This window comes from Nerophis ophidion, linkage group LG01 (genome assembly GCF_033978795.1).
Source record: "Nerophis ophidion isolate RoL-2023_Sa linkage group LG01, RoL_Noph_v1.0, whole genome shotgun sequence".
Classification (NCBI taxonomy): Eukaryota; Metazoa; Chordata; class Actinopteri; order Syngnathiformes; family Syngnathidae; genus Nerophis; species Nerophis ophidion.
Window position 1 is genome coordinate 59,336,534 of NC_084611.1, and position 27,645 is coordinate 59,364,178.

Here is a 27,645-nt window from a genome sequence, read left to right on the forward strand (position 1 = left end):
CCAACACAGACCTTTTTTTTCTCTAGACAATGCATGGGGTTACATATATTCAGCTTTTGTTTTTCAGGTTAACAAAAAGTTTTTTTAATGAGATATTTGTCAGTATAGTATGTAATACAACAACTATAATAATAATTCTTGTTAGTGTGAGTTCGTGAATTATACATTTTATGCAGCTGAGACTGGCTCCAGCACCCCCCGCGACCCTGATAGGGACAAGCGGTAAAAAACGGATGGATGGATGGATATTTTCATTCTAAATTAGAAGAAGGGCCTCTAGAGGGGGGCTGGTTGCAAACCCAAGAATTGTCTAGTGCCATCTGGTGGTTCATCCCAATAACAATCGAGAGGGTTTATTACAAGTCACACAATTTTTACTAGGGCTGCGTAAACAAAAACACTTAAAATTTTGCAATATCAATTCACAAGGTATGATATCGATTACACCCACACCGCCGTCTTGCGCGTGAACAACAACAAAAACAAGTGAGGGATTGAGGCCACGAAGATAGAGTAAAAAAGGCTGTAGCAACTTCTTTTGGCAAAGATTTACAATGCTCTTGCCAGCTTCAAGCTGCTTCTTCAGATGCTTAAAGTGAACCATACTGATGATCATGCATCATATATCTCTGACTGAAACTGTTGTTGTTCATTATGCTGCATATATAACTGAAAATCCATCCAACCATCCATTTTCTACCGCTTGTCCCTCTCAGGGTCGCGGGTGGTGCTCGAGCCTATCTCAGCAAATCTTGTAAGATAATTGCTAATGTGATGCAATCTCACTATTACAAAATTATGGCAGCCATACTTAGGAAGCTACTTTTGTTTACAAACCTCCCTAAACAAAACAGTGTCTAATGTGCCAGAGAAACCAAGAGCATACTTCCCACATTTACAATAAAATAGCTGTTTGTTACATCCTGTCTGACTGTAGTAACAAGGGCCTCAAGGAAAATAATTTACAAATTTGGCGTTATTTCACACTTTAAGAAACAATACCTTAATGCCATTTGGAGTGATTAAATGTTGTAATAAAATAAACTATCATTTGCAATTCAGTTATGTCATAATTTTAAGACTTTGGAGAAAGTTTACCCAAGTTATTTATGGTGAAGATATTTGTTTTAAATTTCATAACAGAGTTAAGACATTATTTAAGTGCATATCAAATAAAGCCGGGATTTTTTATTTTGAACCTTATAAATCAAAATCAAATTGATTTAGGAAATTGAAAATGTCCATTTGGATCTCAAGCCCAGTGATAATACATATACTACGTAAAAATAAAAAAATATGTACAGTTTGAGCCTGTTTAAACAAGTACAAAAGCCATAGTCAATTATATGATCATGTCATCTTTGACTTGGCCCCCTGGTCACGCCACTGACCACACCCATGGCCAAACCCCCAACACCACAAATGGAGTTGCATTTTGTGGGGATCGCTGTACTGTTTGTCTTCGTTTTCGAATGTGTGTAACTGAATTTTAGATATTTCTATATAAAAATTAAATGCATTTTATAACATTAAGACTATGAAAAATTGGGATTTCTTTTTTTAATCGTTTATTCATATATGTTTGCCATTTTCCCTATGGCACTTGGAACCTGTGCATAGATGCATCTACTGGATAAGATAATATTTTTTTAGAACTACAATATGTGTGTTTTACATAGGAAGGACAACATATTTTACTTGGCTTTAGGGCATTCTCCATGCCGTGGTAATAGGACCAGTTTTCTGGATTCCTCTCTTGCAGGCGATGGTAGACATCCGTTGCCTCATTCAGGCGCTCCAACTTCAACAGCAACTCTCCTAAATAAATAAGACATTATCAAGTAAAGGCAGTTGTACTGATTCCCAGTAATGCATTTGCAGATTACATTATATGTAGTATGTAGTATCGTAAAGCAAAACTTTCGATAGCCACACACCTTGAATAATATAGCCTGTACCAAACTTACAGAAAAGTTACCTGCTTGCACTATGCCAAAAAATTTAAACTTTCATTGGTCTAGTTCAGGTGTCCAAACATTTTCCACCGAGGGCCACATAGAGAAATAATGAAGGATGCAAGCGCCACTTTTATACATTTTATATATAAAAAAATACTCAAACCAAAACAATGTGGGTGAACATATGCTAACATTTGAAAAACACTTCTATAGTTGTGATCAAAATGATTCAACCCCCGCACAATTTTGGTGTTTTAGCAAGTTGGACATTTATTCCGTATTTTGTTTATAGTCATATCAAATAAAGATGTGTCAAATAGACAAATGCAACTTAAATTGTAACACTGTATTTTACAAAATACCAAAAAAGGACATTTTTCTCAATATCTCATTGACAAAATTATTCAACCCCCTAGTTACATGCATCTTTAGTACTTAGTAGAACACCCTTTGGCAGTAATTGCATCCTTCAAACGTGATACATAACCGGACACAAGCTTCTAGCAACGATCTACAGGTATTTTAGCCCATTCCTCTTGGGCAAAGGCCTCCAGTTCATTCATATTCTTGGGCTTGCGTGCTGCAACTGCCTTCTTCAAGACCCACCACAGGTTTTCTATAGGATTTAGGTCTGGCGACTGTGAAGGCCACTACAGAGTCTTCCAGCCCTTCTTCTGCAACCACTCTGATGTTGATTTGGAGGTATGCTTGGGATCGTTGTCCTGTTGGAAGGTCCAACATCTCCCAAGCCTCAGCTTCGTCACTGACTTCATGACATTTGCAGCTAATATATCCTGGTAGGAAATAGAATTCATAATACCTTGAACGCGCTGGAGATTCTTGGTACCTGAGGCAGAGAAACAGCCCCAGAGCATGATTGACCCCCCACCATGCATAACAGTAGGCGAGGTGTTCTTTTCTTTGTAAGCTTCATTTTTTTCTCCTCCAGACATAACGTTGATTCATAAGCCCAAAGAGTTCCACTTTTGTCTCATCACTCCATAAAAAAGTTTCCCATAACCTTTGGGGTTTGTCCAGATGATTTTTGGCATACTTGAGTCTATTTTTCTTGTGCCTGGTAGTCAGAAGTGGGGTGCGCCTGGGAGTTCTGGCATGGAGGCTTTCATCTCGTAGTGCGCGCCTTATTGTCTGGGACGAAAGCTGCATTCCCCCCTCTGCAATGTCCTGTTGTAGTTCCCCACTTGTTACCCGGGGGTTTTCACCACTGTACGCTTCAAATACTGGACAGCAGTTGCACACAGCATCCTCTTTCTACCACGCCCAGGTAGTGTTTCCACTGAGCCTTTAGCTTTAAACTTGCAAATTATGCTCCCAACTGTGTCTCTTGGAATGTGTAATGTCTTTGCTATTTTCTTATATCCATGACCTTTCTTATGAAGAGAAATTACCTCCTCTCTTCACTTCTTTGACCACTCCCTGGACTTCACCATGTTGCAAATACACCATTGACCATCTACAAGAAGCTGAGCGTCACAGTCTTTTTCAATCAGTTTAATTGTTGCTCGTTATGGTTCTAATCACATCTACAGGTGTTTTCAACACCTGATTGAAAATACCTTATTCAATTTCTATTCTTAAGATTTATGATCTTCAAGGGGTTGAATAATTTTGTCAATGAGATATTGAAAGAAATGACACTCTTTGGTATGTTGTAATTCAAGTTGCATTTGTCGATTTAATGCATCTTTATTTGATATGACTAGAAACAAAATACGGAATAAATGTCCTACTTGCTAAAACACCAAAACTGTGTGGGGGTTGAATAATTTTGATCACAACTGTACATCTTAGCTGTGTGTTATAAATAACAAAGCAATAAAATCATTCGTGATTATTTTAATGATTTTATTCGTATTTGTTTTAACTGTGCTCTTAAGTATGCTTGTATTTACTAATATTGCTACTATACCGTCAACTGAAGTGCTTTTGAGGGCTTTAGTACACTCAAAAACAAAGAAATGTGTACACTTTTTCATGACAGGGCACACGGAAGTCATCAAAGACCTTATTCAGTAAGACGCTCAGGTTGTCCGACGTTTTAGATTTCAGGTCCCATTTTTGGGGGATTTGGTCCTGTTGAACTTTTCATAGTTTTTTGTTCTAATTTGGGACCTGTTTAGTTTGTCTACAGAATGTGTCGCGGGCCAATAAAAATTACGCTTCGGGCCACAAATGGCCCCCAGGCCGCACTTTGGACACCCCTGGTCTAGTTCAACGTGGAAAAAAGTTAGTGTCAGTGAGACAAACTGAGACTTAACACACCTCGTGTCTCCTCGACTGCCAATTTGTCACAGATTTGCTTTTCATAGTTGGAAAGATGCTCCAGGGCCTCCTTGTAAAGACCTGCCTCTCTCAGCACCTGGTTCTGGTAAAGCAGCAACTCACTGTACTCGTAGTCCACTTTGTCAGGAGATGTCTGGATGCACGCCATTTGATACAGAAAACAAGAGAAAGTGGTGATTATTTTCCACAAGCCAAAGTGACCTCTGAGGGCAAAAGTTCCAAGAAACTGCATAACTAAGTAGGGCTGGGAGATATGGCCCCACCCAGGCAGTGGCACAAACATTCATGTCATTTCCAAAACAGAAAGTGCAAGATTGTCAGAGACATTTTAAAACAAGCTATAAGTGCACAAAAACAAATAAAGTGCACTTTTGTGCATGATGTCACACAACGTATTTCAATAACTGTCAAATAAAAATGAGCTGCATAATTGGAAATTAAATAGTGTATTATCTTCGCTATGTGGTAGGTTACTTCGGACGTTATCTCCTGTTGTTGACTATTTTTTTCATACGGTGTCGATCTGGAAATAGTTGCTTTGGCATTTTGTTGGTGTGGCACCGGCCGGAGATGTTGACATGCACGGTTTCAAACACTCTTCATTCTCTAGCGGTTAACTTTTCAAATGATGCTACATTATTAGTGGTGCTACTTTTTGTAACAATGCTTTTGCCGCATAAACGTTCAACGTATTCCTGCTTGAAGCCAAACCACCGCCAGACGATGGATCCCGTGCTGTTTTTCAAGGGAATTAATTCTTCCTCCATTTGTTACCAGAGTCGCACCTTCTCTCTCTCATATTACCACCCGCACCGTACCGTTAGCATCACAGCTAACATTACCATGTCGCTACCTGCCTGTTCCGCTGAAGCGTGTGACGTTGCACACGTGACGTATGTAATAAGGTGCGCTTGTTTTAAGTCACTGTGAGAAAGAGAGACAAGAAAGAGTGGGAAACGAATGCAGTATAATGCCCGCAGCTAAAAACAACTGTGTGAAAACGTACACTCTAATATCACGATATAGTCATTTTCTATATCGCCCAGAGACAAACCCGTGATATAATAAACCGTCAGGGGGTGAAATTAGTAGTTGTACAGTTTGTAGGAAACACAAGGAAAGGGCAATTCATTTAAATAAAATATTACCCGGAATATTTTACCTAAATAGAAGAATTGGCGTTGAACTGAATAAAGCCAATAAACGCACAGCCCAGAAACAACAACAAACATGTGAAAGCTTCAAGTACAATATGCACACTGAAACAACTCAGATGAAAATAGAAACAGTTACAGACAATCAAATTGTATCCAATGGGGAAATCTCTATATGTTGCTGTCCCAATGTTACATTAGGGAAAACACATGCAGCATATTAGTTGCTTTCTTGATACAATACATACATAATGTACTCCAAAAATTCTCACATTAGAAGAAAAACATAAATTAACATATTCTGCTATTAATACAAATGGAATGCTGGTTGTCATACTTTGCAAATATATTAATGTCCAACCTGTTGTGTTTTCCTGAACTCTTCAATGATCTTTGCTGCCATTTCATAATCTTCCAAGAGGTGATAGGCAATGGCATAGCCGATCCAAGAAGCTCGCTGAGCAGGACGTAGCTGCAACAGCTGGTACCTTGTCTCCTACAAGAATATGAAATAATATAGCACAGCTCCAATTTTATTTTGACTTTTCACTAAAAATTCATATTGGAGAGCAATTAGGTTTATGCTCACCCGGTAGCCTTCCAGGTCTCTCATCTGGATCTGCAGCAGAGACAAGTCTCGTAGGATCTGCAGGTTGTCCTTGTCCCACTTCAGCGCATTTCGGTAACACTTGATGGCCTCGTCATACTTCTTATCTGAGCGCTGCAGTAAACCGTATACGTGCCAGCCTGAGAGGTACGGGGACTTAAGAAACATAACAATTCACTTCATTCCATTAGGCAAATAGTATGGAAATTGATCAAGTCAAGCAAAGTAAGTTATGCTCAAAATCCACTAACAAGGCTGCAATAAAAGGGACCAGTAATAATACCTGGCATAGTTAGAAATATTAGTATGAGTCTAGTGATGGTAATTTACTGTAGAGATTGACCGATTATCGGTGCCAATATTTGGTGTTTTGACGTTATCTGTATATACTTTTTAATAAAACTTGACTACAACAGAACTACATTATCAGATACAATAAATATACCAGTATTTATAACAGTATATTAAACCCATAGGCACTGTCACTTAATGCCAGTTTGGTGTTGAAGCATGGTTCTGTCTGATATGGATTAGGAGTCAGAAGGGAAAGAGCTAAAAAGAAGATGTACTGACTGTACTCCACAGACTCAAGCGCGCTCCAACAGCGTGTCCAGTAACACAATGTTTTGTGGCTTGAAGACTAAAGCAAAATCAGATCATGTCAAAAATCACAAACCGAAGCACATATTTTGTCTCCAGTTACAGTATTTTTAAGTATGGTTCCGTTTTGACTAAAAATACTATTGATCACCTTACAGCTCTTCTCCTGTTCACAGTCATGGGGAAGCTGGAGTTTATCCCAAATGGCTTGGGGTGGCAGATGTCTACATCCCAATAAAAGGCAGACAGAGACAGAAGCATTTAAACCCAAACATACATGTTTTTATTCTTTGAAAAAATGCCAGAAAACAGACAGAACCTGCAAACTCCACACAAAAATCTAAAGATGCCAACACACATCTCCTTGCTAAAGAACTTCTATTTTTACTATAATGGAAGACATTATACATACAAATGTAACCAGCCTGGTCCAGGAACTTGTTCAGAACCCGGCTCCCACAAACGCTGGAGTGTTATTCAAAAGACAGTATCACAACATGGCAAATTGCAATACTTGTAAAGTAGATATTTCATCACAGAGAGGAAATACTACCAGAAACATTAACATACACAAAATGTAATAACTTTGAATGAATCCCCTTCAACCCAAAAATTAATCATGTCCTATGCTCTTAATACTGCAGGTAGCTAACACTGCCTAACATGGTAGCATCTCATTGTAAAACCAGCTCCTCTATGCAAAAACCTATACTGCAACAACGTAATTTCCCCATTGTGGGATAAATAAGTCTATCCTATGCCAGCCCATCCTAAAAATAATGATTTTATTAAATATTTTTTATTTTTAAATTACAATATACATTAGTTATTTTCAAAACAATGTTTTTTCCCTGAGGACCTCTAGGACATGGCACCCCATTGAGGCTGTGGTCCTCTTACGACCTCTGTTATTTTTACATTTATGCTTCTTCTTAATTAAACAAAGTTGATGCCAAAAACACGTTTGTTATACAAAATAGCGCATCCTGAAGAAACGGTCAGAAAGCGGTTTGGTGGTCTGTCAAACAGAAAATCTGTGCAAAAATGTTGACCTAAGAATCACCATTGCATGTTATGTAGACCACAAGGAAGTGTTTTAAATCATAATATGGCCTCTTTAAAATGTATTCAAGGATACAGACATGACTCTTAAGGTCATTGCGCAGGCCTCTTCTGACAAGGTCATAGGCCTCCTCCTTCTTCCCCAGACAGTTCAGAGTGAGACCCTTCATCGCCAGGGTTTCTGTAAAGAACAAAAGTATGTTAAAAAACAATGACTGTCCCGCATGGGTCATCATTACACACATACAGTACATCCACAATTTGGATATTTACCTCCATGCTCTGCAAACTTGGGGTTGGAAAGTATTTGTTTGCAGAACTTGAGTCCATTTCTGTACTGCTTGTGCTCGTAACATCGCTGTTAAAGAAAGGAGAAAAGAAACCTTGAGGTCAAAAGTACAGGTAACTCTTCACAACTTCAGAGAGCAAATTAAAAAGGATGGTCGGATGAACTAGAAAAGCACTCAAGGGCAGCGTGGCTCGGTTGGGAGAATTGCCGTGCCAGCAACTTGAGGGTTCCAGGTTCGACGCCCGCTTGCGCCATCCTAGTCACTGCCGTTGTGTCGTTGGGCAAGACACTTTAGCCACCTGTTCAGAGTGCCTTTCACACTGGTTTAAAAGTAAGATAATGGGTTTCACTATGTAAAGCGCTATGAGTCTTCCGCCCGATTGTAGCTGAGATAGGCGCAAGTGCCCCCCGCTACCCCAAAAGGGAATAAGCGGTAGGAAATGGATGGATGAATGGTTTGTTCTGTGTCGTGTTTGTGTTTCCTCTCAATTACTCAGTTTTTTGCAGTTCTGAGTGTTGCTGGGTCAGGTTTGGTTTTGGAATTGGATTGCAGTGTTATGGTATTGCTGTGTATTGTTTTATTGGATTGATCAAAAAAATATATATATTTTAAAAAAAAAATTGATTTAAAAAAAAAAAAGAGAATCGATTCTGAATCGCTAGGGGTGTAACGGTACCTGTATTTGTATTGAACTGTTTCGGTACGGGGGTTTCGGTTCGGCACGCGGGCGTACCGAACGAGTTTGAAAGTCTTCACAAGCTGCTCTGCTTTCTGCCTCTGTCTGAGCAGTGAGCATCCAGCATTGTCCCGCCCACACAACCATCTGATTGGTTACATACAAAGCCAATCAGCAGTGCGTATTCAGAGCGATGTAAGAGCCAATCAGCAGGGCGTATTCAGAACGCATGGAGTCACTGCTTCAGTCGAGCAGATATGTGTTTAGCAGGTGAGCAGCGGACATTGTACACTCCCCAAATTATAAAAAACACTTCCAAGTCAACTACTTTCTAAACATCACTATGAGCCCGTTGACTTTCTAGAAACTTAAACTGCAGCCAGCTTGCTCGCAGTTCTGGCTTGAGGTGAAGGCTAGTTAGCTTTTAGCGTAATGCTAGCTCATTTTGCTGTGTGTGTGTGTGCGCGCGTGTGTGTGCGTGTGTGTGCGTGTTAGGGGCAGCAAAGCCCTGTCTGTCTGTTATTTCAATGAACTCCATGGTCTTCAGGGATGAATAGTCTCTCCTATTGCTTTTGTACTATTTTTTCAGCTATAGTTACATTAATCATTAGTAATGTAGCAGCCTAGTTTTGAATGGCAGGGTCCATGTTATCACATATTGATACAAATATAACATTTACATAATAAAAGTCTTCCCAAATGCTGTAATAAATTAAGCATGATGAGTTGACTTGAAACTGTTTAATGTTGCACTTTGTATATGTAGAAGAAAGGTTTTTTCATTTTATTTAATCAAAGCAAAAACTTGAGTCAGTTTAATGTGGATTAACGTCGGCAGAATTATTATAGTGTACCCAATGTTAAAAGGATAAAGCGATTGTTTACAAATTTGGTAAATAAATAACCAAAAAATTTAAATTTTGTTGTTTTCTTACTGTACCGAAAATGAACCGAACTGTGACCTCTAAACTTAGGTACGTACCGAACCGAAATTTTTGTGTACCGTTACACCCCTATGAATCGCACAACAAGAGAATTGTGAATCGTATTCGAATCGATATTTTCCCACTCCCCTACTGATAGCCTTTGTGACTTAACTACTGCGGGCTACTGGTCCCGACTGGGAGAATAAACTCACCTACTAATTTAGTTAAAAAAATAAAATAAAAAAAATTGATATTTTTTTTTTATCCAAAAACTTTGAATTAGACTTTGTTTGCACTCTGATTACTATCCTTATTTATTAACATGTACTAAAAACTGCAGACACTTTTCTTTTCAAATCATTTTTGAGTTTGTGGATAGAAACACTTTGTTCCTGAAATTAAACTTGTTTTATGTTGGTATACATTATTTTACACAACCTCAAGTTTGAAAGGTACTTTAATATACTTTCAATAAATATAAACTACAGTGTTTAACCACTTGCCGTTTGCCAAACCACCGACGAAAACCACCGACGTATACAAGTAATTATAAAATACACATTAGGGCTGTGCGGTATCGCAGTGTTATAGTTAATACCGGTGTATTTTAGAAAGCGGTAGGCTATATATTTTAGATAATACCGCCATACCTGTATCTTTTAATGTGCCTTTGGTAAGGCTGTTTGCGCTTCTCTGCGTCTGACAGACAAACCACACCCCTTAAAAGGTAAAGAATCTGGGTATTATCTTCAACCCAACTCTCTTGTTTGAGTCACACATTTAGAGTGTTACTAAAACAGCCTTCTTTCAATTTCGTAATATTGCTAAAATTCGTTCCATTTTGTCCTCTGGCGACGCTGAGATCATTATCCATGCGTACGTTATGTCTCGATTACTGTAACGTATTATTTTCGGGTCTCTGTATGTCTAGCATTAAACGATTACAGTTGGTACAAAATGCGGCTGCTAGACTTTTGACAAGAACAAGAAAGAGGAGAAAAACTGTTATGTTGGATCCACTATGGACTTTCACAATATTATGTTCGACCAGCTCGACGTCCATTGCTTTCGGTCTCCCCTCACTGGGATGAGTTTTCCCTTGTCCTTATGTGGGTTCTGTATGTCATTGTGGCTTGTGCAGCCCTTTGAGACACTTGTGATTTAGGGCTATATAAATAAGCATCGATTGTCTGATGATTGAAAGCACGCTTGAAGCACAATGACGCACTGCGCATCAATTTTTTTTTGTTTTAAATACGGTGGCGCGGTGTGGACTTGTCTATTCTCAAGTGATGCAATGCTTTGGTCAGCGACTCCATTTGGTTATTGCTGAGTGACTATAGCTTTATCCAAACCTACACCAATTTGCTTGAGAACCTGCTGCTCGCTCAATGTGTCAAAATGTTTAGGTACACCTCGGCTCTTCCTATAGCCTGTACGGACTAAGGTACTGTAGTATAGTGGCTGAAAAATAGTTTTAAACAGTCAGCGGGTTTTACATAGCGCAATGAAGAAAAACTTCTTTGACATAGCAACAACAAACTAATTACTTTATAAGAATAAAAAACATGTTACTACTTACAACGAAAATAATCTGAGTAGTCTCAACACTGGTTATCTAGCCGTAGCGACTTAGGCAACCTTAAGCACTTTGCACATTTTTTTCCAGATACCGGTATATACTGTATACCGCCCTCTGGACTAAAAATACCGCGACTGTGTTGAGGTCAAGGATAAATTGTAAATTTGACCAATCTGACTGAGAAATAACTGATCAGCAACGATAAATTGTTTTGTTTTTTCTTCTCTTGCTTTCAAACAGGGTGCAAGAGGTTTTAGTCGTTGCACCGCTCTCAGCACCTGAGCGTGTTTGTTCAATATCAGAATAAAATTAAACGTTGCGCTAAATGGCTATTTTTAAGAATTTATTTTCAGGACCCCAAAAATATAAAAATGTTCGCTGAACCTGACGTGCCAGCATACTTTGAGGACTTTTAGTGCATGTAAAGGGCCTCAAAAAGGAGACATTTAACAATTTAACACATACACATTTGGAAAAGTATTAATTGGAGAACTGGTGTTTGATTTTTGGACACCAACTGCAGATACTAAAATATCCTCATCAGGGCTGAAAGCTTAGCTTTTTCACTAGTAGCACCGGTGTTACTAACTGAAAAGCATTTGTAGTACAGACAAAATCTTAAAGCAATATGACATTTCTCAAATATCACTCAAACAGGGTGCACGTGTGCACTCATACATATAAACACATTGCCATCACAAGGCCTTCTGTATCACTGTATTTAAACACAGAGAACATGTGCTATAAATGGAAATATCCTGTGACAAAAGTAATTATCTCTACAGTGCCTTGATTTAAAATTTTTGGGACTGATGGGGATCTAAAATATAACAAAAACAAGTACCACCAAGTAAGAAGCGTATGTTTTGCATATTAGGATCCCAATTTAAGAGATGTTTTGCAGTAAAACAAAAGGGCTGTGAAAATAATTTAAAAAGTAAAATATACTCTCCAAACTCCTTGGAATAAAAACCTTTAGCTATACTCAATTCTTCAGCAAACAAAAACAAAAGAACATGTGACATTAAGTGCCTTGGTTTAAGAGGACATGTTTAAACAGCAGCAGCAACATGAAAATAATTCACTTTCAACTATGGCTGTTTTTTATGTATATCAATAGCGATAATTTTTTATACTTTTTAATGACTTATTTAGGACTGCAACAATTCGTCGGTTTAGTCAACGTCAATTGCCCTGCGTCGGCACATTGTGCGAAAATGTCCGCGACTCTTTGCCATTGTTGATGGAGAAGGTTCGTGAAAGGATTAATACATATCACTTAGGAATACACACTTCCCACCACAGAGAAAAAATATGAAACCACTATTGAAAAAGTGAGAGTGGAATTTAAAAATGCATCAAAATATACACTCACTTTAGATGTTTGGACAAGTCTTGCCACAGAGGCATATCTTGGAGTCACATGCCACATTGCTAATCAAATTGGAACATTGATTCATACGCACTTACCACAATGCCACTTGACGAGCGACATACAGCAGAAAATATTGCTGGTAGAGTGGAAAAAGTGGCAGAAATGTTTGGTATTTCTCTAAGAAACGTACTGGGTGTCATTCAAGATAAGGCCTTGAATGTAGTGGCCGCTCTAAGGATCTTGGAAGGGAAGCATGCAGCAGTGTGCAGGCCATACCCTTCAACTAGTTGTGAATAACTCCCTAAAAGAGGGTTTCGAGATAAGAAAAGCACTTTGGGCTGCTGGGAGCCTTGTGGAACTTAAACAAAAAAAAGGACGTTGAACACTATAAAATACCGAGACTACAATGACCTTGATGAATGACAACATCCATAGACATGTTTTTTTTTAAATTTGCTTCCAATAAATACCTCTACAAATACAATATGTGGGAAATTAATCCGTAAAATTTGTTGTACACCTACCTAAAAAAAAAAAAAAAAAAAAACAGATTTATCAAAAAAATGATCAATAGATTAGTTGGGTTGGGGAGGAGACCCTGCCCCAAGTGGAGGAGTTCAAGTACCTAGGAGTCTTGTTCACAAGTGAGGGAAGAGTGGATCGTGAGATCGACAGGCGGATGGCTGCAGCGTCTTCAGTAATGCGGACGTTGTACCGATCCGTTGTGGTGAAGAAGGAGCTGAGCCGGAAGGCAAAGCTCTCAATTTAAATAAATGATAAATGGGTTGTACTTGTATAGCGCTTTTCTACCTTCAAGGTACTCAAAGCGCTTTGACACTACTTCCACATTTACCCATTCACACACACATTCACACACTGATGGAGGGAGCTGCCATGCAAGGCGCCAACCAGCACCCATCAGGAGCAAGGGTGAAGTGTCTTGCTCAGGACACAACGGACGTGACGAGGTTGGTTCTAGGTGGGATTTGAACCAGTGACCCTCGGGTTGCGCACGGCCACTCTTCCACTGCGCCACGCCGTCCCTACCAGGACGGCGTGGCGTTACCAGTCGATCTACGTTCCCATCCTCACCTATGGTCATGAGCTTTGGGTCATGACCGAAAGGATAAGCTCACGGGTACAAGCGGCCGAAATGACTTTCCTCCGCCGGGTGGCGGGGCTCTCCCTTAGAGATAAAGTGAGAAGCTCTGCCATCCGAGAGGAGCTCAAAGTAAAGTCGCTGCTCCTCCACATTGAGAGGAGCCAGATGAGGTGGCTCGGGCATCTGGTCAGGATGCCACCCGAACGCCTCCCTAGGGAGGTGTTTAGGGCACGTCCAACCGGTAGGAAGCCACGGGGAAGACCCAAGACATGTTGGGAAGACTATGTCTCATGGCTGGCCTGGGAACGCCTCGGGATACCCCGGGAAGAGCTCTACGAAGTGGCTGGGGAGAGGGAAGTCTGGGCTTCCCTGCTTAGGCTGCTGCCCCCGCGACTCGACCTCGGATAAGCGGAAGAAGATGGATGGATGGATGGTCGATTTGAGAAATAAAATAGTTTGATGCAACACTAAATTTTAGAAATAGTTTGATGCAGATCTAGACTTATTTAAAGTGCAACTGCACTTCAATTTTTTTTTGCCAACCTTCAATCATTATGAGAGACTACACACATTTTAAAAAAAAACATTTTAAAAGATCAGAAAAAATGTTTGCAATTTGCTGCCAATGGGAGTCGTTGCTTTCAAAAGTCTCTAAAACAACTTCAAAGCTCTCCGTCAATGTTTTATATACACGCTGCAAATCTCTATATAATGTATTAACAGACACGATCATAAAAATATGCAATATGTAAAATATTTACCGTATTTTGGTCATTTTATGCACAGCCAAAACTAGTTCTTCGGCACATATTTTTCCTTTTCCGTAGCAGCGTTCTTCAGACTTCCCGCAACAAATATGTTCCTTCTCCCTGTTTTCCAATCATGGCAGACTTGGTAATAAGACAACAAAGACAATTATTTTTGGATAAACAAGGATTCACGACCTTATCTTATTGAAACTTAATATATGGAGGATGAACTACTGACGAAGTAGGCCAAAACACTGGAGGAGATGGAAGAGAGAGTGCTGCAAGGTCACGCCGCAAATCTGGAACTTTTAAGCCAAGCTATGCTATGTAATTGGAAAGGTCCCTGCTTGACCACACGGACAACGGTCTATCGATTGAGTCACTATACTACTGATAATGATACATGCAGCACATCACCGTACACTACAGTGCAAGCTGTGTACAAACAAAACATGAAATGTGGGCTAATACTTTACAGATACTGTAAATAAGATTGTTCATGTGTTTTAGTCAATACAGATTGGTGTCTTATCGCATTGTGCTGTGCATTAAACTCAAACACATTTCATGCTGGCGTAGACGCTAGCTTATCTCTTGCCGTGATTAGCTACTACAGCTACTACCGTAGCACGCCAATGTATTTATACGCTAGAAAAAGAGTTCCTCCTATCGCTACAGTTAGGTTATTATACAGGTTACCGAAAGTAAATGAAGTACAAACCCCGTTTCCATATGAGTTGGGAAATTGTATTAGATGTAAATATAAACGGAATACAATGATTTGGAAATCCTTTTCAACCCATATTCAATTGAATGCACAACAAAGACAACATATTTGATGTTCAAACTGATAAACATTTTTTTTTTTGCAAATAATCATTGACTTTAAAATTTGATGCCAGCAACACGTGACAAAGAAGTTGGGAAAGGTGGCAATAAATACTGACAAAGTTAAGGAATGCTCATCAAACACTTATATGGAACATCCCACAGGTGTGCAGGCTAATTGGGAACAGTTGGGTGCCATGATTGGGTATAAAAGCAGCTTCCATTAAATGCTAAGTAATTCACAAACAAGGATGGAGCGAGGGTCACCACTTTGTAAGCAAATTGTCGAACAGTTTTAGAACAGCATTTTTTCAACGAGCTATTGCAAGGAATTTAGGGATTTTACCATCTACGGTCTGTAAAATCAACAAAACGTTCAGAGAATCTGGAGAAATCACTGTACGTAAGCGATATTACAGACTTTTGATCCCTCAGGCGGTACTACATCAAAAACCGACATCAGTGTGTAAAAGATATCACCACATGGGCTCAGGAACACTTCATAAAACCACTGTCAGTAACTACAGTTGGTCGCTATATCTGTAAGTGCAAGTTAAAACTAATATGCAAAGTCAAACCCATTTATCAACAATATCCTGAAACGCCGCCGTCTTGGCTGGGCCCCGAGCTCATCCAAGATGGACTGATGCAAAGTGGAAAGGTGTTCTGTGGTCCACATTTCAAATCATATTTGGAAACAGAGGACGTGGTGTCCTCCAGAACAAAGAGGAAAATAACCATTCGGATTGTTATAGGCGCAAAGTTCAAAAGCCAGCATCTGTGATGGTATGGGGGTGTATTAGTTCCCAAGGCATGGGTAACTTACACATCTGTGAAGGCACCATTAATGCTGAAAGGTCCATACAGGTTTTGGAGCAACATTTGTTGTCATCCAAGCAGCGTTATCATGGACGCCCCTGCTTATTTTAGCAAGACAAGTGTTACAAGAGCGTGGCTTCGTAAAAAAAAGAGTGCGGGTACTTTCCTGGCCCGCCTGCAGTCCAAACGTGTCTCCCATCGAAAATGTGTTGCACATTATGAAGCGTAAAATACGACAGCGGAGACCCCGGACTGTTGAACGACTGAAGCTCTACATAAAACAAGAATGGGAAAGAATTCCACTTTCAAAGCTTCAACAATTAGTTTCCTCAGTTACCAAACGTTTGAGTGTTGTTAAAAGAAAAGGTGATGTAACACAGTGGTGAACATGCCCTTTCCCAACTACTTTGGCACGTGTTGCAGCCATGAAATTCTAAGTTAATTATTATTTGCAAAAAAAATAAAGTTTATGAGTTTGAACATCAAATATCTTGTCTTTGTAGTGCATTCAATTGAATATGGGTTGAAAATGATTTGCAAATCATTGTATTCTGTTAATATTTACATCTAACACAATTTCCCAACTCATATGGAAACGGGGTTTGTGTTGTTGGCGGTTTTGGAATGCATTTTAAAGTGATTTAGAGGTAGAATTGATTGCTCCCATTGAAAGGCATTGCTAGCTACCAAGAACAAGACGATTTTTATATGTTAGAAAGCGATTGTGAACAATAGGCAAAATTCCAATTTTGGGTGAGTGAGTGGAAGACGTACAAGAGCGAATGGTAGCATGCAGCAGTAATGGTAACTGGCGAACGTGTCCTGCAGAAATAAGAACAAAGCGACCAAATTGTCACAAGTTTGCGGCTCGTCATTCTGACCCGAAAGCGGAGCTTAGCAGACCCATTGTCAGGTGAAGTGAAGCGTGTTACCCCCGTCAAAAACATCGGCCTTGGAGGGGACGTCTCCCCTGCATTCCTCGACTACTGTCTGTGAGCTGAACCGCTGGAAAGGTGTAGTTGATACTATCACGTGATTGGCTGTAAGCGTGTCACTCCCATTGCTCAGTCAATACTGTTAACTGATTTTGCTGTTAGCGTGTCCCTCTCATTGCTCAGTGACACTTCCTCTTTCCTGTATTCCCAAAGCGCGAGTGGCTTCATGAAACAAATCTTGCTTTATAATTTCTGGCTTATTCCAAAAAAAAAAAAAAAAGATAAATATGTATCAAATATCTTATTGAACTTATTTTATACTGATATCCATTATGGGTCTATTGCAATATAGATTGGTATTGTATTGTTGGCCCAGCTTTCCTTTAACAATGGTGACATACATACAAAGATTTTAGCTAGGAACACCAACTTGCTAACTGCCCCATGATGCTGTGTGACAGGCTGTTTTTTGACAATTACTTTAAAAAGTAATCAGTTACTTTGCCAAAAAAGTAATTGAATTACTAACTAAATTACTCTTTCATAAATGTAGTATTACAAAGGAAAGTAATTAATGTGTTACTTAAAAAAATTCTAATATCTGGCATAATGCTGTTGAGTGTAAAGTAGGGCTTGGCGATATTGCCTTTTTTTTAAATGCCGCGATATTTTTAGGCCATAATCGCGATATATGATATATTTCTCTGTATTTTGCCTTAGCCCTGAATGAACACTGGATATATATAATCACAGCAGTATGGTGATTCTATGTGTCTACATTAAAACATTCTTGTTCATACTGCACTAATATATGTTACTTTTAAACTTTCATGCATAGAGGGAAATCACAACTAGGTCAATTTACCAAAACTGTATTTATTAAAGTTATTAGCATGTGACTTTTCAAATGATGCTACATATTAGCAGTAATGCTACTTTTGGTAGCAACGCTTGTGCCCCACACTTGACAAATTACGGTTGTCTATTTGACATATTCCCGATTGAAGCCGAACCACCGCCAGACGATGGGCACCGTGCTGTTTGTCTTGGGAATTAATTCTTCCTTCATTTGTTACAAGATTCGCACCTTCTTTCTCTCGCAACAACCCGCTAGCATCACAGCTAACGTTAGCCACGCTGTTACCTCTCTGCTGGATGAGGGCGTGTACGTATGTGACGTATGACGTGACAGTATGTGACGTACGTAAGAATGTTCGCCTGCTTGTCTGTGAGAAGGAGACACAGGAAAGAGCGAGGAGAGCCTGTAGTGTAATGCCCGCAGCTAAAAACAACTGCGTGAGAACGTCTACTCGAATATTACAATATAGTAATTTTCTATATTGCACAGAGACAAAACCGCCATTTATATTGTATATCGCCCAGTCCTAGTATAAAGCATATACCATAAATCCCGGACTATAAAAGGCTACTTTTTTCCTAGATTTGGAACCCTGCAGCTAATGAAACGTAGTGGCTAATTCATGGATGTTTTTCCTGCTAATGCCCGTAATGTTTTGTGTTCAATAGTTTGCAATAAACCCACGCAGAGGACTGAAATGGTGTTATTGTTTGTGCTATGGCGCCATCTTTTAGACAAGTACGCTCACTGCAGGCATTGTGGGTTGAACATGTACTTCCTTTTTTGGTGCCGTAAACCAGAAATAACGTAGCGTTTTTGCACGAAGGGATTCTTCATTTAAAACTCCAAACAACGTTTGTAAGTTTCTCAGTTTAACTAAACCAATTCTTACTTATTAAACCGTCCCATGTTTGTCGTCTGTAGGAGTGTTTTCATGCATATTTTTACATGCTGTCATAATGTTACGAAGTTAGCGTCGATAGCATTAGCTAGTATGCAAACACGTTTGAGTATCTTTGTAGTTCAAATCCCGGCCGAGTCATACCAAAGACTAAAAAAAATGGGACCCTTTACCTCCCTGCTTGACACTCAGCATTAAGGGTTGGAATTGGGTGTTAAATCACCATTAATGATTTCCGGGCGCGGCACCGCTGCTGCCCACTGCTCTCCTCACCTCCCAGGGGGTGATCAAGGGTGATGGGTCAAATGCAGAGGATAATTTCGCCACATCTAGTATGTGTGTGACAATCATTAGTACTTTAACTTTAATATTAGTACCTCACAAGGGCATTCTTTTTGTATGGTTTAAGTTTCACAAATTTCTTAATAAATTTGCCAAAACGTAGCCGCGGCCTAAATGAGTTTGTTTAGCTGATTGGAGAGCTAGCTTCCACAGCTAGTGGATCCATGATAGGGATGTCACAATTTTTTTGTTATTGTGACCAAATGTATCAATTATCATCGCGGTATTATGAAATGTGCTAAAGATTTGCAAAAAGTACTTCTACTGAACTCTTTGAATCCAGTTTTATTGAAATAAACAAACACATTGAAAACTATTTCCTTTAAATAGATAAGAACACTGTACTTGTGCCTGAAGCAAACATTTTATGTGCATATTGAAAAAACAAGCACAAATATGACATAACTGCACTTTTTGTTTATATAGATAAAAATTGTGTTTTCATATATGAGATCTAGTCTTAAACATAGGACTGCACGATTATGGCCGCAATAATACAGATTTTATCAATAGTGAAAACACGATTCTTAATCAGGATTATTTAATTCATTGTGAATGTGACGCCGTCATGTAATTTGAAATTAGATCACATCCTCCCTCCAGATGTCTGACATCATGCCTTCGCATTAAATGCCAGGGGAAATTGTCATAAATAAAACAGAAATATTTTCATTGCCAATATGTCACCTATACTGTCATTGAATAACTGCTCCAAATATCCATGATAGGCCTCACTCACTACTAATAATTGGTATCGGCCCTGAAAAAAACATATCGGTCGATCTCAATTGTGGACATTAAGGTTTCCCATTATGTATTTGATTGTGGCAATGGCCACGGCAAAATACTAGCCGGCACACCTTAAAAACTAGTTTTTTTTTTCCTTTGTGAAAATATCCATCAATCGATCCATTTTCTACTGCTTGTCCCTTTTAGGGTCACGGGGGTGCTGGAGCTAGGGCTGAGCGAAATGGGTTTTTTTTAGTGTTGCGATATTTTTAGGCCATATCGTGATACACGATATATATCTCGATATTTTGCCTTAGCCTTGAATTGGCACTTGATACATATAATCACAGCAGTATGATGATTTTATGTGTCTACATTAAAACACTGTTGTTCATACTGCATTAATATATGCTCATTTTAAACTTTCATGCAGAGAAGGAAATCACAACTAAAAAAATCACTATTTTTTCATATGGTGTTGATCTGGAAATGTTTGCCTCAGCATTTTGATGGCGTGGGCGTGTGGCACCGAACGGAGGTGTTGACTTGTGGAGTAATCACTCTTCATTCTCTAGAAGCTGACTTTTTAAATGATGCAACATATTAGCAGTAATGCTACTTTTTATAGCAACGCCGTTTTGCCCCACACATGACAAATTACGGTTGTCTGTTTGACATATTCCCACTTGAAGCCAACCACCGCCAGACGATGGACCCCCTGCTGTTTTTCTTGGGAATTAATTCTTCCTTCATTTGTTACCAGATTCGAACCTTCTTTCTCTCTTATTACCACTCGCACCACAGCTAACGTTACCCATGCTGCTACCTCTGCTCCGCGAGAGCGTATACTTATGTGACGTATGACGTGACAGTATGTGACGTATGTAAGAAGGTGCCCTTGCTGTCTGGGAGAAGGAGAGACAAGAAAGAGCGAGGAGAGCCTGTAGTGTAATGCCAGCAGCTAAAAGCAACTGCGTGAGAGAGTATACTCGAATATCACAATATAGTAATTTTCTATATCGCACAGAGACTGTCCTGCGATAGAGTATATCGATTTGTATCGCCCAGCCCTAGCTGGAGCCTATCACAGCTGCATTCGGGCGGAAGGTAGGGTACACCCTAGACAAGTTGCCACCTCATAACAGGGCCAACACAGATAGACAACAATTTAAAGTGATGTAATGCACTATTGGGGTTAACACACTTTTTGTGTCTTTTTACGCATTGTATTTAGAAAGGACGCGCTTTTACGGAAGTTTGCGGGTCCACGAGAGGCCTTTTCTTTTTTTTTACCGACCCTGCCTTCTCTGTGTCAAAACTTTGTCTTGAATTAAAAAATAAATAAATACATTTATTTTTCACTAAAGAAGGGTTCGGTGAATGCGCATCTGAAACTGGTGGTGTTCTGTACCTCCAACAAGGTTAAGAACCACTGCACTAAGGTGAGTGTAAAGTCAACCTTTTTAACTTCATCCTGTGCAATGTCGCCAGTAAATGAGTTGTTTTAGTCTTTGTGAGTCCATAGAAACGTCACTTTTATCTACCACTAGATCGACATAGTTCGAGGATGGATACAGGCTAGCGGTTATCTTCAAGTAGGGCTGGGCGATATGGCCTTTTTTTATTATGTCGATATTTTTAGGCCATGTCATGATACACGATATATATCTCGATATTTTGCCTTCGCCTTGAATGAACACTTGATGTATATAATCACAGCAGTATGATGATTCTATGTGTCTACATTAAAACATTCTTGTTCATACTGCATTAATATATGCTCATGTTAAACTTTCATGCAGAGGACAATCTCAACTAATTCAATTAACCAAAACTATTTATTAAACAGTTATTAAGCAGTGGCACAAACATTCATGTCATTTCAAAACAAAGTGCAAGATTGTCAAAGAAATTTTAAAACAAGCTATGTGTCCACTTTTGTGCATGATGTCACTAAGATGACATATCAAAACAACACTAAATTAAAGTGCACTTTTTTTTTTTACAGAACGCCACTACAACAGTTTAAAACAAAGTGCACTTTGAGCGTGCATGCGTTGCCAGGCTTTGATTTTTATCAATAGACTTATCAGATTTTAATTTTTATTATCTACAGCAGAGGTGTCAAAAGTCTGGCTCGGAGGCCATTTGTAGCTGCAGCTAATGTTTTAAAGGCCCATGGCATATTCTAAAAATACTGTTAAAATAAACAAAAACAAAACAAAAGTGGAATAAGAAAGCTTACAGTAAGCAATGTTGACTAATAAAACAAAGCTGTTTTTTTCTTTAAAACAGTCATTGCCCAAAAAATATTGAATCAAAGTCAATGTTGTTCTGAATTATTGACATATACAGGGCTCTGATTACTTCACATCAAATATTCCACTTTGAAAAATAATTTTTGTGGAAGATTTAGCATATTTTGTGTGTTTGCCATAAAAAAAGTTTTCTTTGACAAAAAGGGCAGAAAACAAACCAACAGAAAAACATGAAAAAAAAAACCCACTTAGAATTGACGGATAGATCTGAAGTTGATGTAGACTCTAGAGATTTAACCGTTAAATAATGTACATGTATGTCCTGGCACACGATTATCATCATTTCCTGACCGCAGCAAAACATTTTTTACACTTTTATACTGAAATAAATATGCCTACAACTTATTAAATACAAATATATAGGGGTGTAACGGTACGTGTATTTGTATTGAACCGTTTCCGGTTCCAGTTCCAGTTCGGTGCGGAGGAGTTCCACACAAACATATGCTAAAGTCTTAACAAGCTGCTTCGCTCCGTTCTGCCTCTGTCTCCTGCACAGCACCCTGCATTGTCCCTCCCATACAACCATCTGATTGGTTGCAACAGTAGCGATAACAAGCCAATCAGCAGTGCGTATTCAAAGCACATCTAGTCAGCGCTTCAGCGTCGAGCAGATAGGTGTTAAGCAGGGGAGCAACGGACTTTTCCCAAATTATACTAAACACTTCCAAGTCAACTACTTTCTAAACAACACTATAAGCCCATTGACCTTCTAGAAACAAACTGCAGCTCAGCTCATTCGCAGTCCTGGTTTGAGGTGAAGGCTAGTTAGCTTTTAGTGTAACGTTAGCTCATGCTGCGGTGTGTGCGTGTGTGTGTGCATGTGTGTGTTACGGACAGTGTTGATTGAGGTGTGTTGAAGCAACAAAAAAGGACATTATGTTAAAAGAAGAGTTTCTGATAGTGTATTTAATAATGTAACTGCATCATAAAGCCTACATGACCTCCATGGTGTTCAGGAATGAATAGTTTCTCCTATTGCTATTGTACTATTTTTCAGCTATAGTTACATTAACCATTAGTAATGTAGCAGCCTAGTTTTGAATGGCAGGGTCCCTGCTATCACATGTTGACAAATATATAACATTACTTAACATCGAAATTAAACACTAAAGAGTGGGCCAGAATTTAATTGTTTATTTTTTATCGGAATGCTTGATTAATACCGGTAATAAAAATTGGATGGGGAACTTTAAACTTGGGCGGTGAGGCAAAAACTGAGACAATGCTAGAAAGTAGTTCTGCTCCCTCTGATGTGCAACTTACCCTCCAAATGCAACTGAACTACACACAACTATTTGTCTAGACCAGTGGTTCTCAAATGAGGGTACGTGTACTCCTGGGGGTACTTGAAAGTATGCCAAAGGTACGTGAGATTTTTTAAAAATACTCTAAAAAAAGCAACAATTCAAAAATCCTATATAAATGTATTTATTGAATAATACTTAAACAAAATATAAATGGAAGTTCATAAACTGTGAAAAGAAATGCAACAATGCAATATTTAGTGTTGACGGTAGGGCTGGGCGAAATATCGATATAAACGATATATCGCGGGTTTGCCTCTGTGCGATATAGAAAATGACTACATCGTAATATTCGAGTATACGTTCTCACGCAGTTGCTTTTAGCTGCGGGCATTACACTACAGGTGTTTCTCATTCCTTCTCGTCTCTCCTTCTCACAGAGACGTAAAACAAGCCCACCTTCTTACATACGTCACATACTGTCGCGCATGTAGCGTCATACGCCCTCGCAGAGCAGAGAGGTAGCAGCATGGCTAACGTTAGCTGAGGCAGGTCGTGCAAGCGGAGCGAGTGACATTACAAGAGAGAGAAGGTGCAAAACTGATCACAAATGGAGAAAGAACAATTAATGCCCAAAAAAACAGCAGGGGGTCCATCATCTGGCAGTGGTTTGGCTTCAAGCGGGAAGATATTCAGCAAACAACAGCAATATGCAAAGTATGCATTAGAAGTGTTGCTACAAAAGGTAGCAGCACTACTAATTCATTATTTCCAGGGTTTCCCACACATTCATTTATTTGAGGCGGCCCGCCACAAAAGAATTACGGCCGCCAAAAATAGATTTTTCGGCTTTTGACTCGCTCGACCGCTCATAAAAGCTATGGGACTCTTGTCTGTGAATGGAGCCTGTAGTAACAACTCCGGTGCAGTAGGTGCCGGTAGCCTACTATGCATTGTAACTCCGCCAATTGCACTTAATTCACCTGGTGGGACAGAAGAAGAAGAAAAAGACAAGGACGATGAAGTAAAGGAATAACGGACCGACCGGATCAAAATACGAGGGTAAGACGTCTTGGCAAACAAGTTCAAAAGTGGTCCGAACCTGTGCAGTGTGCAGCACCGACTCAGATTTTCTTAATTTTTATTTTCGGGACTGGGGCAGACGCACGCAGTAACAGTCACCTGTTACTAGGGCTGGGCGATAAAACAAAAGCAATACATATCGCGATAGACGTGATCAATATCAATAGAAAATAGGGTCGATAAAACATTCGATAATTTCACTCAGTTCTGTTAGAAAAAAATAGGAAGAAAGGCCGATGCGGAACCGCACGGCATTCTGGGGGGTGTAGGCAGAGGAAGGGCTTTGGCTTCTCGATCTATCACGGCCGAGCCTGAACCGCAAGGCAATCTGGGAAATGCGAACAGGAAAAAATAAAAATAAAAAAAGCAACAACGGCTAGCTGACGACGAGGAGTGATACGAAACGGGAATATGAGTGCGGCAGCACGAGAGGAAATTGTAAATAAAAAAGGAAATGTCACGTCACCAGTTTGGCAGTATGTTGTCACAGATGTTCAGACGCAAGTTTATTCCGATGTTTACAATATTCTGTAAGACGTTTGTTTCTGCTAGCTTAATGTGACTGTTATTTGCAAATATTGTTACCAATATGGCTTTAAAGCCTGAGTTGTACACTACTAATTTCTTGATTACAATACTTTCCACATTTTGTTGGATTAAGCATTTATTTAATTTCATTATTTGCACATCGACCAGTATTTTCATTTATTTGACTGTTTTTCATAATGCTGACCTTGTTCCAAAGGTTAAAGGTTATATTTAAAATAAAAGTATTTAAATTCAGCCTTTTTTCTCCAGGTCTTTATTTAGAATATATATATTTTTTTTTTAATCAATAATTTTAGATATCGACTGATATGTAGGGTTGGGTATCGAGTATCGATTGGAACCGGGACTAATTTTCCGATTCTCCCGGAATCGTTCAAAAGTTTAAATTTCGATTCCTAGTTTCGATACCCTGTCCACCGACCGGAAAAAAATAATAATTCCGCCGACTCGGAAGAAGAAGCCGCTGAACACCAACGAAGAAGCGCCCACCGCCGGAAGTGTTAGCATAGCCGACCGAGCCTATGTAGCCGAGCGAGTCAGTCAAGCATGGATAGCGGGCGTCGACGGTCGAAAGTGTGGCTTTATTTTACTAAAATAAATGAACTATCGGCGAAATGTAACACGTGCGACAGGACTGTTTCATGCTTAGGAGGGTGCACGTCGAACAAGATGAAGCAACCCCGAGTTCATGGAGTATAAATAAATGCGTGTCCCGTCTTCGACAGGAGACACCATCTGTCCAGAACGCTCACGTATCCTGCCTGAGAAGGTGGATATGGTCATTTTCCTAAACAAGAACTGTCTCTGATTTTATACTATACCTGCTGATAATCTGGACTGGGTTTTGCAAGTTGTTTATTATTGTTTATTTGCTTTTCTGCACCAGGTTAGCCCATCAGTGGGAGCACGGTAACATGTTTAAGTACCTGCAGCATCATTCACTTGTGTGTGTAAATGTGTTTTCATGAGGGAAACTGTAGCATCATACACCTTTATGGAAATGTGTTTTCATGAGGTTTTCAAAAATAAAACTCTCTTGATGAAAGTGTGCCCCTGTGAAAATGTATTCATAATTTATAATATTTATATTCATGTTCATAGATTTGATATTTATGTTCTAGTTGAAAACAGCCCTGTGAGGAATTTATAGTAAAGTTCATAAAAAGTTAATAGAAATAAAATTGATGGACAATGTCAGACTATTTCATTCAGAAAGACTGTAGGTAGGGCTGGGCGATATATCGATATATACGATATAGCGCAGGTTTGTCTCTGTGCGATATAGAAAATGACTATATCGTAATATTCGATTATATGTTCTCACACCGTTGCTTTAAGCTGTGTGCATTACATTACTGGCGTGTCCCACTCCTTCTCATCTGTCCTTCTCACAGAGACGTAAAATAAGCCCGCCTTCTTACATACGTCACATACTCTCGCGCATGTAGCGTCATATGCTCTCGCCGAGAGCTAACGTAAGCATGGCTAACGTTAGCTGAGGCAGGTCGTGTTGCATTTAGCTGCGTCACATACTCTCGCGAGTCTTGCGTCAGAGCTCTCGCCGATCGGAGAGTTAGCAGCATGGCTAACGTTAGCTGACGCAGGTCGAGCGAGCGGAGCTTGTGACAATACAAGAGAGAGATGGTGCGAAACTTATCACAAATGGAGGAAGAACAATAAATGCCCAAAATAAAGAGCAGGGGGTCCATCATCTGGCTGTGGTTTGGCTCCAAGTTGGAAGATATTCAGCAGACAACAGCAATATGCTGTTCAATGTATATGCTCTGATGATTAACCTGTGTGATGACTGTATTATGCTGATAGTATATATTTGTACCATGAATTGATTAACGTGGACTCCGACTTAAACAAGTTGAAAAACTTATTCGGGTGTTACCATTTAGTGGTCAATTGTACGGAATATGTACTGTCCTGAGCAATCTACTAATAACATTATTAATCAATCAATGCAAAGTATGCAGCAGAAGTGTTACTACAAAAGGTAGCAACATTATTAATTTGTTCTTTCATTTAAAAAGTCACCCGTGAGAGAATGAAGAGTATTTAATGAATACAGTTTTGGTCAATTGACTTAGTTGTGAGCTCCCTCTCTGCATGAAAGTTTAAAATGAGCATATATTAATGCAGTATGAAGAAGAATGTTTTAATGTAGACACATAGAATCATCATACTGCTGTGATTATATGCATCAAGTGTTCATTCAAGGCCAAGGCAAAATATCGTAAAACATATCGTATATCGCAATATGGCATAAAAATATCGCGATATTGATAAAAGCCAATATCGCCCAGCCCTAACCTTTAAGCTAGCTCATTTAAAATATCCTAAACTTTTTTTTGACCCTGCCTTTTTTTTTTTTTTTTAAAAGAAAGAATCGGAATCGAAACAAGGAATCGCAATCGTTCGAATTCAAACGATACCCAACCCTACTGATATGAAACACTTATATCGTGATACATTTTTTAGTCATATCGCCCAGCCTTACCTGTTACCATACCGACGAGCTAACATGTCCAGGTTATAACTCTGTTGTCAATAAACACACGTGAAGACGGTGCTTCAGATACTGCATTAATACTGAAAGCTAAATTGTGCACTGTCCACTGCAGCATGTGAATGAAATGAAAAG

At 39.3% G+C, this 27,645-nt stretch overlaps 1 protein-coding gene across 1 annotated transcript in view; it reads right to left on the reverse strand.

Moving 5' to 3' along the window:
- naa15b (N-alpha-acetyltransferase 15, NatA auxiliary subunit b) overlaps positions 1 to 27,645 on the reverse strand; it is a 56,433-nt gene that overhangs the window by 26,879 nt on the left and 1,909 nt on the right. Inside the window, exons 2-7 of the mRNA XM_061908450.1 lie at positions 7,959 to 8,043; positions 7,762 to 7,866; positions 6,006 to 6,163; positions 5,778 to 5,912; positions 4,242 to 4,395; positions 1,699 to 1,818 (exon numbers count right to left, since the gene is read on the reverse strand). Of these exons, the coding sequence (XP_061764434.1) occupies positions 1,699 to 1,818; positions 4,242 to 4,395; positions 5,778 to 5,912; positions 6,006 to 6,163; positions 7,762 to 7,866; positions 7,959 to 8,043 (757 nt within the window). The remainder of the gene's footprint in view (positions 1 to 1,698; positions 1,819 to 4,241; positions 4,396 to 5,777; positions 5,913 to 6,005; positions 6,164 to 7,761; positions 7,867 to 7,958; positions 8,044 to 27,645) is intronic.